This window comes from Acanthopagrus latus, chromosome 9, assembly GCF_904848185.1.
Source record: "Acanthopagrus latus isolate v.2019 chromosome 9, fAcaLat1.1, whole genome shotgun sequence".
NCBI classification, from domain to species: Eukaryota; Metazoa; Chordata; class Actinopteri; order Spariformes; family Sparidae; genus Acanthopagrus; species Acanthopagrus latus.
In genome coordinates, this window is record NC_051047.1 from 16,014,447 (window position 1) to 16,030,133 (window position 15,687).

Genomic DNA, 15,687 nt, shown 5'->3' on the forward strand with positions numbered 1-15,687 from the left:
AGAGCCCTTGTTTTGGTCCTGAACAAGGACATGTGGGGTTTAAAGCTTCAAGTTGTAAGCAAACACTGGCAGTTTAGGGGGTATTTCCTGATTTAATTGTCCCACTTACGCTAATACGATTGTCTTTTGACACGTGAGCTCATTCTTCTTCAGCCATCATCACACATGCTTCGCACAATGTGATTCAGTGCCGACTTGTCGGATCATCCGACTTGCACTCTGAAAACAGCTCTCCTTCAAAATAAAAGTTGTGCATTTTTGACTGTTTAAAGTCATATTATTCTGACCCAGTGTTGGTTTTGTTGAGTTTCATAGTCAGTTCTATCAATATGATAAGGTAAAATTGGGCCTTTTATTGATAGTCAAAGAGGAAGCACATACAAAAAGTACGAACCAAATGTAGTTCATACTGATTGACTGACACATTTGCATTATTAACAGAGCTAACCCTCCTACTCTGAGCAGGCTGCTTGATATCTTTCAGTATGTGGAGGTGCCACTGCCGTAATCTCAACGGTAGGGTAGGCAGTGCGGTTTCCCAGCGGACGCGCGTTCTCTTAACACAGCGATACTTACGCAGAGGCTCAGCGTGACTCGTGTGCACATCAAAGAATTAGCTGTTATAATGCGAGTCCTTAGGTGAATAATTTTCCAGTCATTACAGCAGCTAAACCACATCATGTTCACACATTTTGACAAGAGTGGAAAGGTGCAAACCCCCCCCCCCCCCCCCCCCTTTTCCTGTCCTCCGGGCAAACAGGGCTGCTCAAGTGGCAGATCTGAGATGCTGACATTTCTATTAAGTGGCTGCATGAAAGGTTGTTTGGCAATTTTCAGAGAACACAGGGAAATAGCTGCCACTTTTTTTTTTTTTTTTTGACAGCATAAGGAAATGAGTTAAAGCTGTTAAATAGAGATTTGAAATAAATAGATAAAATAAATATCCTACCTTAGTAAAACACTGAATACTCATTACTCTTATTAGAATAATGAGTATTTGTCTTTTTTCTTCACGGGTGAACCGCAACCAGGTGCTACAGGCCAAGCCTGGATTAAACTTGCCATTATTCATGAGATGAATGCTCTCCGCAGCTGCACCTGACAGAATGGGGTATAAGCTTAGCAAAAGCTGCTGCATCACACAAAACCCATTATTAACCAACACACGGGGGAAAGTCAGTGATCTCATGGACCCGCCCGCTGATATTCGATACAAACATAGCGCTCCATCAGCACCATTTGGCTTCAGTTTGTTGGGAATGTCTCGTACGTTGCTATGCGTGTTACCACCCAGCAAACTGCCTGGCAGAGGTCAGCCGATAGTGCCAGAGCATTCTCCTCTCGTAATGAGTCCGACAAGGCCACTAGCATTGTTCCACAGGTGAGGAATTAGTCTCTCACACTTCAATCCAGGCTAATGACTATCTAAATCCTTGTGCTGAGGGCTGCATGTGGGGCAGAGATACGGCACTCTGTGTGAGGCTGTCCTCTGTGGTGGAAAGGTGTCCGGTGCACGCTGTGAAAGGCACACCGGCTGCCAACGTATCATATCCCTTTCTGCTGAACCCCTGCTTACAGTGTTGGCATTTAGCGAACCCCGGGACCAACAAAGGGACTTCTCATCGCTACCTCCGCGCCAGATCTCTTGTCCTTTTTATTTAACCAAAACGGACCCTTATTTCAGCTTTTACTCCCCAGCTCGATGGGATGGATTTCACGTCTTCCTCGCAGGCCTGCTGGAGAAATGGCTTCATTACGCCATTATCAACACACTTTCTTTTCTTTCTTTTTTTTTTTTCTTTTTGCCTTTTGAAGTGCACAACAAGTGTGTCAATCATAATCTAAACCCTCCTTTGCCTTAACTTCAAAGTTGCTTTGAGTAGGCAGTTATTCCTCAGCGTAAATAATGGATCAAACATAGAGAGACAACTTATGCATGGGCCTTGGGAGAACATCTACGCCGAGAGGAAAAGCCTGTTTGATTTTTATTATCCACAAAAAAAAAAACACGTCGGGTGCCCTTTAGTGCAAGCCTGAGGAACTGTGAGATAAATCCCTGCAGATGTTATGACATAAATTCTTCGCTATAACACGTGTGACTGCTGGTAAATGTCATTGCCCAGATATTTTTTTTGCCCTTTCCTGGACCTAAACCTTTGCATGACAAATGTATTGTCTGTGTGTGTGTGTGTGTGTGTGGATGTCAGGAAAAAATGACATCTTCGGAGAAATGATCCATCAATTTGGCAAGCCCGGGAAATCCAACGCTGATGTGCGAGCTCTGAGTTACTGCGACCTGAGCACCATTCAGAGAGAGGACCTGTTGGAGGTGATAGACATGTACCCGGAGTTCGCCGACTTCTTCTTCAACAACCTGGAGCTCACCTTCAACCTGAGAGATGAGTCTGCAAAGGTAGCACTATATTACACCGCTGCTATGGAACCTGTATATTTCAGTTGATGCTGTTGAACAAGCGGTCGAACTGTTTAGGACTACAAAGATTAGGCCTGTCAAGATTTTTGTTGGCCCCAGAAAACAACTGTCATGGTTACCTCAGTCAATGTCCATATATTGAGTAGCCAATAAAATACACACAATGGGTTGATAACGTCATTATCACAAAAGGCTTAACAATAGTAGTTAAGACTACATTAGATTTTATTGCACTTAAAACTATTTCAAAGGAATAAATATTGACCACTAATGAGAGCATTGAATCTAATGCTCGCCCTGTTGCAGCCCTCAGGCTCCCAAGACTGTGATTCAGACGGTGAGGCCAGTAAGAGCACTAAGAGGAGGATCTCCTTCACACCAGATCCGTCTAAAGGTAAGTAGAAACTAAAATGTGCACAGCCTCTTTCCGCATGATTTGTGGCTGCAGATTTCTTCTTTGTTATTGCTCACCGAGTGGTGCTACCGGAGAACAACTATTCCATGTGGAATACAGTACAGTGTTATTCCACTGACTGCTGTTGATTGCTGTTCTACAGGGGATAACAAGGAAGTGGTTGGTGAAATTGGGAGGGAGAGGGAGTCTAACTCGTGCCTAAAGAGATCTTCAGAAGCCCTGGGTCCCTCTCCACCCAGCGCCGCGGTCCTGGACTCAAATCTTGTTGTCAGAGACAACTTGGAGAGACGGCCATCTTTTGAAGGTAATATTTTGTTATTACCCTCTGCTCCAAGAAGGTAGGCAAGGAAGGCCATCTACTCCAAAACAGACAGTTATTTTGTCCGGAGTCTCAACAGCTCAAGTTAAATTGTGGAATTAGTCTAATCACATTACTAAATAGCCAACGCACAATCTGATCTAGCCGAGTTGGTGTCCTTCCCAGAACATCATTCATCACTTTGTTCTAGGACAGTCAAAAAAAGCTGATCAATCACGCTTTTGTAATGTCATAGATTAGTGACCTGGGGATAAGACCAGAAAAATACACACATGGGAGAAGTTGTTCCTTCAGACACAGTCTTTTTCAATCCCAGCTATATTTTCCGAAACCTAACCATGTATTTTTATAGCCTAAAGCTAACCAACTATTTTGATAATCACAACGCAACCCAATAATTAATTAACTGTATGATAATATGTTCATAGCACGAGTCCATTCCCAGTTTCCCAGTTGACAGTCCTATACATAGCCCACTCAACCAAAAGGACTTGCCCCATACGCTGTTTCTTTCACTTTTTCTCTGAAGCCACGCTGAAGTGATGGTCCTGAAACAACATTAATCATGATGTTCTCGGAACAACACTAACACAGGGATATGAGATAGAGCGAAACCAACCAAGAATGTGCGCCTGATTATATATTTGATTAGCCAGCATGCCGGTCTCATCAAAATGAATCAGACTGCTGCTTTTTTTTTTTTTTTTTTTTTTTTTTTCACAAAGTGTTCATGTTGGTCTGGTTGGTTGGCTGGTACCACAGTACTGGGACATTAGCCATTCCAAATTAGGGAGAGGAAAAAAAAAAAAAAGGAATAGAAATGTAATGGTTGAGTTGAATCGCGTCAGTTGCTTATGAATAATTGCTTTCCAATTATTGTACACGGACGTCACAAGCTTCACAAAGGCAGATTTTTATTGCATCTGATCATTCTGCTGTTCGTGTTTTTTCGTCCAGCCTTGCACATCTCAACTGCAGCCATATATGCTGGCCTATTTTTACATGATAGACAGAGCTGTGACGCATGCATACATCGAGGGGAGATTTGATTCAACCGTCCTGTGATTTCCTAGGTGTTTGTCGTGGCAGTTGCGGGTGTCTAATATTCACACATTCATGGGGCTGATAAGCTTTAAACACATACATCTGCAGTGATGAATGGTCTCTGAACAGAGTGACTCAACCAGTATCTTGGATATCAGTCTGCATCGTCAATGAAACAGAAACAGAAAAACGGAGAGCGGAGATTCCAAATTTACAGTCTCCTTTCTTTTTTCTCCGAGGAGTCTGGCTCCGAGATCTTAGAATACACTGCAATAACTTTCGATGATGAGCTGATATAGAAATGGCAGGATTTTTGTATGGGCAAAGCGCAGCACACTGACAGATCTGGCAAGTCAAGTAGTCCAAGACTGCTCGGTCGCGGATATGGAAGGGGAGGTAAAAAAAAAAAAACCTGAGTGAAAGACAGGAGCTATTGTTAATCTCTTCTGCTGGACCTGTGCAGAAAATAAGGCAGAATGAGGGCGAAAGGTAAGTGCCAGTGCGCGGTAAAGGAACATAAAAACATTTCACAGTTGTACATTTTACAGTTGTACAAAACATTTTTATAACATTTTTATTACAGTTGTACAAAACATTCTTATAACATTATTATTCCACATTTTTATTTCTACTGTTTCTTTGATATTGCATGTATGTTCAATGTATGTTCAATGTTTGTTATTGCTACTGGATGCTTGAATTTCCTCCGGGATCAATAAAGTATCTATCTATCTATCTATCTATCTATCTATCTATCTATCTATCTATCTATCTATCTATCTTTCAAAAGCATCCTCATATCTGTATGGTCTTCGTGTAAGCGCAGACCCACCTGCACAGACTGCTGCGCCAGATAGAGTAATCACACACTAACCATCTCTGTGTATAAAATCACAAAGAGGGGCTCAGCACATATCACCGGACCGCAAGCCCAATCCTAACATGTGCCCCGGAGAGATAACAGCGGAGTTAGTTTGCTGGACATTGCGTTAACAAATCTCCCCAGTACACGAGGGCTTGATGAATTACAACAGAGAACCTACACGCAGCTCTCCTGTAGAGATTAATTACATTCTATTTTAGTCGAGTGGGTTTTTTTTTTGTTTTTTTGTTCAGCGATGACGTTGTTCTGACCCACATGTGAGGATGTAAAGCATGCATGTTGCTTCGGCTCCCCAGATCTCTGCTGTGATAAATGGGCCTGTAAGAAGCCTACGGACTTCCTGGATGAGTCAGCACAGTTCCAGGAGCTGAGAGAGGACGATAATTCTGCCAGCGAAATCACATATGGAGAGGTGGAACAGCGCCTGGGTCAGCTTCAAGAGCACCTGAACAGGTACATATTTCTAGAGTCAGTATGCGTCCTCATTTAGTTGTCATAAGCTGTGAGATACTGCAGCCCGGGAAGTTTATTAAACCGGTAAGTGACACTTGGATGCAGTGAAATCTCGCCTCACCTCAGGCCACATGCAGGATAATTGGAACTGTAACAGAAAAAGGAAGCCCTCCTAAATACCTGGCCTGCTCCGATTGGTCAGCTCACACACACCTGAGCCAGCAGCGCTCACCGTGACTCCAGTCGGCTCCATCGTGTTCTACTGTGAATATAAACATCAGTTACGCAAACGTCTGACATGGTGGCGTGGTGCAATGTCAAGAATTCAGTGAATTAAGAGCGAGACTACTAATGAGGCATTTCAGGCCACTTCAGGAGCAGTGTTTTCTGTGGGAGAGAGGAGCTCCCATTGCCGTGGGATTTGGGCTTTTTCACTTTCAAGACCTTTTACATGAACCAGAACCTATATAAAACACTGAAGGAAAGGAACAAAAACTAAAACATGCAGAAGAGGTCCTTAAAGTAAACTATTAAAATGCTTCCTCCACTTCTGTTTGAGGAAGTCGCGCACTATTGTGGGAAATCGGCTGGAACAGTTTAAACATTCAGTTAAAAACTAAATGTGGTGCCTCAACATCGTTGTCTCTCTGAAGTGTGTGGTGCATTTGTTGTCTTTACCTGAAATAACTTACCAACATTGTGTATCAATCGCTCATAAACTCCATCAGCTACAACAAAAAGGGCCAGGAGGCACAGTGGATCCCAAAGACCCAGAGTCATGCGCGTGTTATATTCTTCTGTGCTTCGTCACAGCACAGTCTGCTCTTGGGTTTTAATAATGGAATGCATTATACACCGACTGACTGACTTTCTTGTTCGTCATTCAAACCCACAGAAGTTTATTTTAAGTTTGAGGGGAGTTCCCACGGACACAACAAACAGTCAAGAGGGAATTTTTGTGAAAATGTGTATGAACTGATGCAGCGGGCGTCTCTGGCCGGTTCTTCAGTCTATAAACATTCTGTAGCTTTACAGAAGAGTTGGGACAAGCACGAACAGAATATATTAAAAAAAAGGTAACAGGGCCAGGCAGAGTGGAATAAAATCACAGTTCTAGTGTTATGGTTACTTAAAGACATAGTATGTAAAAAAGCTGCATTAAAACAATTAGACATTTGTTATATAATCTGTTAAGTTGTGCACGGACATCATTATCACAAATGCTGACAATGCTCAGACCCAGTGTCGACAAGTCTGCTCAAGGTAAACGTTGCGTTTCTTTCTTGTGGTAGCCTGTCGCTGTTACTTAGACAGATGGATAGAGTGAACGCGCCTGAGTCACATCGGATTTTTGAAAGCAGTTGTGGTTGTTAAATGGTGTGTTCACCACCGGCAAAGCAAATTCATTTGTGTGTATTCGCCCCAGATTATTTTACTGTACATTCGCCATAACCTAGCAAGCAACGACACGCAGTGGGGGGGGTGTGTGTGTGTGTGTATTTGCTTTCAGGTCAATCTCTAAAGTCAGCACTCACCAGAGAGGTCGGTCCTCTCTCTTCTTTTCCCCTCACCTTTCTGTAACGTAACATTCAAAAAGTGCAGTGACATTTCTCCAGCATAACAGTAAATAAACACCCAATAATGGAGGTCAGCTCTGTGGATCATTACTGCAGTCAGGATGATAAACAGGAGTGTAAAACGCCACGCTTTAATCCCAAAAAGTTGAAAAGTATTTTCTGAGCTTTCCTCTCATTGCTAAATAGCTCTTCATCAGAGCATAATCCAATGTGATTTGGGGTGTTTATTTCTCCAAAAGGTCTGGCTCTACACCTGACCCTCTCCTGCTGAGCTGACCGCCTCTGACCAGCTGATCAGTTGCAAATGTTCACCTTTAGCTCGGGGGTTTTAAGATTGTTTTGTTTTGTTCTTTTGAGGAACTCACTAACAGTTATATCAAGTTGATGCTTTTTTAAAGTTGTCTTATTTCTGAAAACAGCTGAGTAGAATTTCTTTTGACTGAATAGAAACAAACTACATGTGTCCATCAGCTTGTCTACACCGTCTCTGAGTAGAAGCCGTGCACATTCTGGCCGTGATAATAGTTACAATTCTAACAGGTCTACGCAGAAATTTTGTTAAAGCACCTTATTAAGTTTTAGTTTTTGATCATTTCCTGAGGAATTAACACAGTTTGATTTGTTATTATTCGTATTAATTATCCCACCATCACAGTTTCAGTTTTGCGACTTAATAATTATGGAGTGCTTTATTTTTTAAAGTTGTCACCTCCCACACTGCTAAAAGTAAGCTACACTTCCCACCGCGATCACTGGCAATGGGTAGTTCAATTGCCAATGCACACGAGTAGGTGGAGGAAGGCAACTAGCTGGCAGGGGCTGCTGTCGGACTCAGAGTGGGTGGCTGGATCTACTGGAAGCAGGATGTGCCACTGCAGAACCGGAACATATCAGACTTGAGAATGGATTGGTACAAAAGGTTTGTTTGTACGATTTTGCAGAGTAGCAATCAGAATCCAAGGCTGTCTGAAACGTATTTGCAACAAAAGGCACCTTTAAGCTAAACTCACCATGGTTTAAGCGATAAATATGCATTTACTCTCTTGAGCTCTTTCCGGAATGAATGCGTATCGTTTAAGTCTCATTATTATTTCTGTGGCGGAAACACACATTGGCCATCGTTCTACACAGCACACCTGCAGCCAGAAGGCGACCTGAAATAGACACACAAATGAACAGCAGGTGGTATTTTTAGCTGGAATTATCACAGAGAACCAGAGACAGCAGTCTGAAATACTGGGCAGGCTTATTTTATTTAGCACAAATAAGACATTTTATCCACTGCACTCTACCTGACCTTGTTTTTTTTCCTCTAATGCTAGCTGGCTGCAGGATGAGCAGCACTTCTCTGTCATTTCGTGTATTTGTGGCTTTGACTGGTCTGAAAGGATACGACAGGGAGAAAGAAAAAAAAAATTGTTGGTGCGGCGTTCTCTACCCACCAAAAAAAAAAAATCCTTAGGAATAGCCAAGCAAAATTCACTTTGCAGCACCTGCTTCGTGCGCCTGCTTCTACTTCATCCCTCATCAGTCATTGTCACCAAGTCAGCAAGTGTTCTCACTACAGAGAGCAGCACAATAAACCGGGAACAAAATTATTTGACAGTCTGTGTATATTAGAGGGATTTCATGTGATTAAAACGTTATTTAGCACTACCCGATTTTGCCCGATGCCCTATATATAGAGCCTGGATGAAATCTGCTCATAATTAGATTGACCAAATGAGTGTGATACAGTCATTTCCCCAGTAAACGCTGAATTCACACCTCCCACACAAAGCTCATTATCACTCCTTGCAAGAGCAGTGTCTTTCGTCTACTACTCAGGCTGAGTGTGCCTCTGTACTTCCAGGATCTCTTCATCTGGCCACCGAGGAGCACAAGCTCCATCTAGTGCTCAGTGAAGCACAACCGGGTGTGTTTTCATCCGTTACATGATCAGACTTGTCAGAATTATGCGTTCAGCTGCTCTTGTATCGGATCATCTATCCGTCTGACTTTCTAACTGCTGTTTTTCTGTTCTTTTTTGAGGCTGGAGTCTCAGCTGATGTCAGATATTCACACCATCCTGCAGCTGCTGCAAAGACAGCCGACGCTGGGACCTCCAGCCTACAGCACTGTGACTGCCAGTCCGGACTATCACAGACCCGCAGTGAAGGTTCAGCCAGTTGCTATGACCGCAAGCCATTTCTTCAGCCATACAGGAACTCAAGTAAGGAGGTTTTTAGGAGGCAGAGGTGGTGCTATTTTTAGACATATGTACACAAAGCATTGCATCAGCTGGCTCTCACAGCCACCAATCACTTTCTCGCCAAGTCATCAGTGTTGTTCTGGGAGACAATGAGGCCGACTCTCTCTGACGAGCTCTTTTTCATAATGATTCGCTCCGACCTGTTTCACACCGTTACTGCTGATTTTCTTTTTTGATTGATTGCCTGCCACAGTGTTTGGATAATCACAGGAAAGAATCACTGAGCCACTGTCAGGTTTGACTCTCACGAGGCCGTCTGAATTGTCTTTTTCAAGCTCACCCACATGTGCAAAAATACCAACAATAGCACCATATGGGTAAAAATAAGTAGTATTGCAGCATGTGTTGAACTGGGTTTTGTTATGAATTTGTAAATGTAACAATGGTTTGGCCAGGGCCGTAATTAAAATGTATGTTGAGGGGACACATGCCCAAAATGTCCTCCCCAATACAATGACATTAAATATATCAATTTAAAAAAAGATGACAGAGCTGTGACAACCACACACCTTCATCTGAACGTATCATTTGCAAATGTAATCATAGGTTGAGGTTGCCTTAATTGTACATGTGGGTAGATTTGATTTGCACGCTGATATTTTAAAAGCTGCCTTTACTTTAAAAAACGAAGAGTGTATTTTACTTGGTAATTTTGGGTTAGCAGTGTTCTTTTCAAGAACGCTGCTAGATTTCATGTTGCATTTAGATTTGACAGTAATTATTCAACAATAGAGCCCCTATAATCATAACTTAACAAATTGCCATGATTATTACTACTATAGACTGCAGTTCTGCATATGGTTTGTCCAAGTGGTGTTGGCACTGCTCTGGTTAGGCACAGTGTAAATTGTTAAAGTTGGCTTTACTTGAAAAAAGTCAGGAAACTGATTACCTCAAACAAGCTAAAAAGATGAGAGTCAAGTCACTTTGGCAGATTTTACGGTGTACAATCAATGTCAAACTGTCCCTCTATTTCATTAGTTGAATACGCATACAAAGTGGAAAATTGGAATCTAATATAAGTGTTACTGAATAACTAAATATGACGACAAAATGTTGGATGAATGAACCTGATTCAGTTTCAGTTTCAGAGTAAATACAGCTAAATATACTCCAGTGTGCACGTTCAACTGTATTCTGCCTCTCTTCTTCTTCTCAGGGCCCCGGCCTCAAACTGAAGAGGACCGTTGAGGAATCCAAAGACTCCCTGTCGAGCTTGGCCAACGTGAATGCACCCATGGAGGACAGCCTTACAGCACTGCTTGTACAAAGACATACAGAGCCACAACAACAACAACAACAACAGCAGCAGCAGCAACAGCAACAGCAGATCACAGGGCATCAGCAGTCTGCATTACTCCTTCTTCCAACTGAAACCTCCTCCATCTCCTCCTCCTCTTCCTCTCCATCTCCCTCTGACTCCAACCTCAACACCACTGGACTCCACAGACCTGTCTCAGACCAAGAGTTTCCGAGGCCATAAGGCTTCCGGCAGCGCAGTGTTCTGATATCTGGGTTGTAATGCTGTAATTACTAAGTAGCAGCTGTTTTTTTTTTTTTTTTTTTTTTTTTTTTCAGCATGCCAGCACAGACATCTGTATAGTTGATTTGCAATGGCTTGGTAATAGAAGTAAGATGTTTGCGTTTTTTTTTCTCATTATGCATGTGAGTAAAATACTGTTTGCTGCAGCTAACAGTGCGTGAACAAACTGTTTTCTGCAGTTATCAGTGTAATAATAATGGTTACATATTGTAACAGCTTCTATCGACACAGAAGCCCTCTGATGGACTCTTTTGGCATCATTGCTTGTCTATTCACACGCTCAATATTTACATGTAGATGCCCCAGCCAATCAGGGCGAAACCTCTTCACCACACAAAGAGTGGAGACAACATTTCCTCAGTCATCAAGTCCACAGGGGCCTTATTACAGAAAAATGTCTGAATTGCTCGACTTATTTTAACTTATGTTTCAAAGATCAAGTGTTAGCTTCTCAAACAGATGGGAAACGGCTCTAGCTCTACACTGAAGTGTAAGCTTCTTCGACAAGCTAACAACAGTGTTAGCTTTTTTCAACAGGCTAATGGCTGGGTTAGCTTCTCGAATGGGCTAACAACAAACTAAGCTCCTCTAGCAAGCTATTAACCATGTTAGCTTCTCCAACAGGCTAACATCTGTATTAGCTCCTCAAATAGGCTAACAACAATGTTAGCTTCCCCAACAGGCTAACATCTGTATTAGCTCTTCTAACAGTAGTTAGGTCCTCTAACATCTGTATTAACTCCTCTTATGGACTAACAACAGTGTTTGCTTTTCCAGAAGGGCTAACATCTGTATTAGCTCCTCTAACAGGTTAACATATTTCAATCTTGGTATTTCTGTGCTCATGGTGTTCCCCATCGACAATGTTTCTGTCATACAGACCTAATGACAGTTAGTGGCATTTATACCGTGTTCAGGACAGGGTCAATACCATCCTAACTTAAATTCTTAATTCAGGAGATTCTTTAGCGCTTGGTCAATTCTGTAATAGTTTTTTTTTATTTTTTTATTTTATCCTAACATAAAATAGGCTTATTTCCTAAAAGCAGTTACAAAACATGTTTTTGTAACACTTAAAATCCTAAATGTCATCCCAAATTCAGATACGGTAGGATTTCAGACTTTTCTCTAATGAGGCCCCTTCCTACTTACTTTGACTTAATCGGCAGGAATGCTGGTTCAAGGGTTACACCTGGTTGTGATAGATGAAGCACTTCAGCACCCAACTCTCCATGTCACTCAGACTTACTACTGTAATGGGCTCTGAACTGCTGCTTGTGAATCTGTTGCGACATTTTGCACACAGTCGGTCACTCTGGGCTGGGATGAGTGGGCAGCAAGGCTAGAGGCAGAACATAATGAGCACCACATCTGTCCCGCTGTTTGCAAATGGGGTCTTAGTACACCAGTCGCACCACATTTATAATTACATTCATGGATGCAGGAAACATGCATGACAACCTTGACTATTTTAGAGTATGTGTCCTTCCTTCCATCAAATTGCAAGGCAAGAGGAGATGATTGACCTACCTCACACTCGACGGGTCCAAATGTGCAACAGTCTGGGCATCACTGCGTCTCATCATGTGGGTTTCTTCCACGGAGCTGGGATTAGACTGTCTTCCCAGCACAGAGGCCATAGCCACCACAGCTCACCAGTCTGTGCAGCAGATGGAGGATGACGAATCAAATCAGGAAGGGCATGCACCATATGAGTCAAGCCAACTGCTCCTCAACATCCCGAGGCGAGGTACCTGTGGGTGCTGAGCAGGCTTGTTAAGGATCAGTGTGGGACCAGAAACAGGGACTCATGGCCAAGACAGGAACTCAAAAACCTGTTCTTTGTGGTTCAAGAGGAGGTGAAGGTGGACACACCATCACATAGAAAGTCTCATAACTTCTTCTAAATACTGAGCATGGGCCAGTAGAAAGGCAAAAGTAAGTCACCTGATAGACAAGGTGACAGTTGGAAGTCAGCAAATCCTCAGCTACCAGCACCCCTGTGCAGAAAGGAAAGGAAAATAGGACAAACATATTTCCAGGACAAACACTGCCCGGAGAATTCCTGTCCATCGACTGATAAAGAGTTAACAGCCATCATTTCTTTGGACAGGAATTTGCCAACAACCCTGTCAAGCTTTTCCCACCCTGTCATGCCTGTGGTCTAAAGAAGATATCTCTCCAGAGTGTCAGCAGAGAGCAGCTCCTCCACCCCTCACTGCCAAAGTGGCCCATTGATCACTTAGCTTCCTAGGCTCCAGTCAGAGCAACAGACAAGTAGAGATGTAGAGATAGAGGACAGGACTAAAGGTGGTTAATTCTGGCCAGCGTGCTGTCCAAAGCTGTCACCAAGGCTTGTCCAGGTAGTTTGGAAGTGCAACCTGAGACTTGGAGGCAATAATGTGAGCTGAAGAAAGGAACCACTGCTTTGTCTGTGTCTCATTGTGCATGTATGAGTACCTTAAGCATGACTAAAGTAATGATGACAAAGCTGCTCCTCCTCCAGTTGCTGAGGTCATTGGGTAGGACCTGCCCCTTTCAACTAGAGTGAACCCTGGGTCTGGGCTGGTGCTGGTTCAGAGTTGGGTCAAGAGTCACGACATTCAGTCACTGTATACGTCTTCAGTTTCCCAGCATTGCTTGAAATAACAATGGCAGATATTGATTCCTTTCCTTACAACCAGACTGGTCCTCCAGCCACTGTTTCTTTGGTCAGATGTCCATGGTGCAAATCTTTTGTCTGGTCTGCCATGGATCAGAGCGACCACGCTACACTAGCTCTGGTGGGGAGATGCAGTTTTAGTTGCATCACAATAAAACCGCCCACAGCCCCTGACATAAGCAGGCTTTGCGCTGAACCAGCAAAGTGTTGGTGGTGCTCTGGAACCAGTCTTCCTGGCCAAGAGCCATTCCTTTGGCTGCAGAAACTCAAATAACTGGGTCAAGAGTAGGCACTGGCTCTGAACCAGCACCTGAACTGCCTTGCTAGAAAAGGGGTAAGCACTGACAAGGCCAAGGATGGAAACGCATGCAACCGATATACTCCACTGGAACTGAAGATCCTGCCTGAAACTGGACACACTGGAACCCGTAACACATGTTGATGGATCTGGTCACCGTTGGTAGAGCCTGTTAGAGTCTAAAGCCTGCGTGTGGTACATTCAGACACTCTGAGGGTGTAAGCCCGCATACAAACTGATTATACAAACTTTTTTCTGCAGTTTCTAGTGTAATACAGCATTATTACAAAGGTGTGAGAACAGTTTTCTTCTCCCTAGTTGTATGCCTGTCTTCTCTGAAGTGTGACTCAGGGGTTATGGACAATTGCACTGCAATATACAGTACAGTATCAAGTATACTGTAGTTTTCTTTCTTTAAACAATGTGCATTATTACTGCGGTCACTGATGTGCACCTACTGTACAACGTTAAGCCAATAGAATACACCATACATGCTTGTCCGGGCAGATATCACAACACGCAGATATACGAGGATTCTGCTGTTATCCCAGAGCTACGCCCCTGACAAACAAGTATGATGTAGGTATTTCTACGAGGCAGTGCATGCGTTTTATATCTATATATTTACTGTTTTGCACTGCTTTATCAGCCCAAAGTAGCACATGACAATATAAAATGATGTCAGCATATTTGTGTATTTTTAGGATGCACTTAGAGGGTGGGTTTGATGGAGAGAGAGGGGATGTAGGGGGGAACACGTGGAAAGTTAGTACTTGCGCATAAACGGGCCCCAGAGAGGGTCGTGTGCCTATACAACCAATCCAAATGCTAAGTCAGAACTTCATGTATAACTAAGCATCAACGACTCAGATCGTTTCCCTGTACTGTTTTTTTGTTGGCAATGTACATTAAAGTAAAAATGTTGTTAGATAATTGTTAGAAACGAAGTACATCATATTGCCAGATGTAAAGGAAAAAATGTATTTTTTTTAACTGAGTAACTTATATGAGAAAACTCTTTAGCAAAACAGTAGTACATATGTTTGTTTTGAAGCTGTGGGAGCAATAAATGAGAACACACTTACGGCTGAGTCAGTGGATTTCACTTCAGGTTCGTGATGGTGTCTAAATGAAAATACTGTTGCTGCTTTGACTGAATTATGCCCCAGGGGCTTGGACCAAACAGGCAATGAAGGGCCGTATTATCTTTATGTTAGTGATAGCAGTGGAGTTGTTGGGTGGCTTTGGGTGGTCATCAGTTTTCTTTTTAGCTGTGCCCCTGATCATGTGATTACATGACAAAAATCACCTCCACCGGAGTGAAATAATGCACTTTATGCATGTCTTTGAGGTGATTACATATAAAATTGATTGTGAATATGCTTTTGATTGTTGCACTTGGAAAAACAGAACTAGGCCTGGAATTTATATTACAGTGGTGATGGCCCAAACCACAATCAGAATAATGATAATAATACTTCTTGTGCAGAAACGTTTACTCAGAAAAAAGCACATAAATACTCTTTGAAGTAACTTCAAATGTGATATAAGAATTTCCCTCTCAGTGGAGCATTTTAAAGTAAAGTTGCACACAATCAAAATACTCAGGTAACAACAAATTACTCAACAGGGTATTTAGGGCCCCACTCACCTACACAAGTCTATTTAATTATTTGTACTAATAACACTGGTGAAGGTGTCAGCTGTCCCTGCTCGTACAGGTGCAACATGAGACTGAAGTTAATCAATCAGTCTGCATGTGCCAACAAAAGTGCTGAGAGGTGCTTCATCACCCAAGGGTGAATACA

At 42.7% G+C, this 15,687-nt stretch overlaps 1 protein-coding gene across 1 annotated transcript in view; it reads left to right on the forward strand.

The window, feature by feature from the left end:
* LOC119026383 (potassium voltage-gated channel subfamily H member 7-like) overlaps positions 1 to 14,970 on the forward strand; it is a 47,568-nt gene extending 32,598 nt beyond the window's left edge. The window contains exons 10-15 of the mRNA XM_037110727.1: positions 2,208 to 2,413; positions 2,741 to 2,828; positions 2,992 to 3,153; positions 5,392 to 5,548; positions 9,157 to 9,337; positions 10,536 to 14,970. Coding sequence (XP_036966622.1) covers positions 2,208 to 2,413; positions 2,741 to 2,828; positions 2,992 to 3,153; positions 5,392 to 5,548; positions 9,157 to 9,337; positions 10,536 to 10,859 — 1,118 coding nt within the window. The 3' untranslated portion in view covers positions 10,860 to 14,970. The remainder of the gene's footprint in view (positions 1 to 2,207; positions 2,414 to 2,740; positions 2,829 to 2,991; positions 3,154 to 5,391; positions 5,549 to 9,156; positions 9,338 to 10,535) is intronic.
* The last annotated feature ends 717 nt before the right edge of the window (positions 14,971 to 15,687 follow it).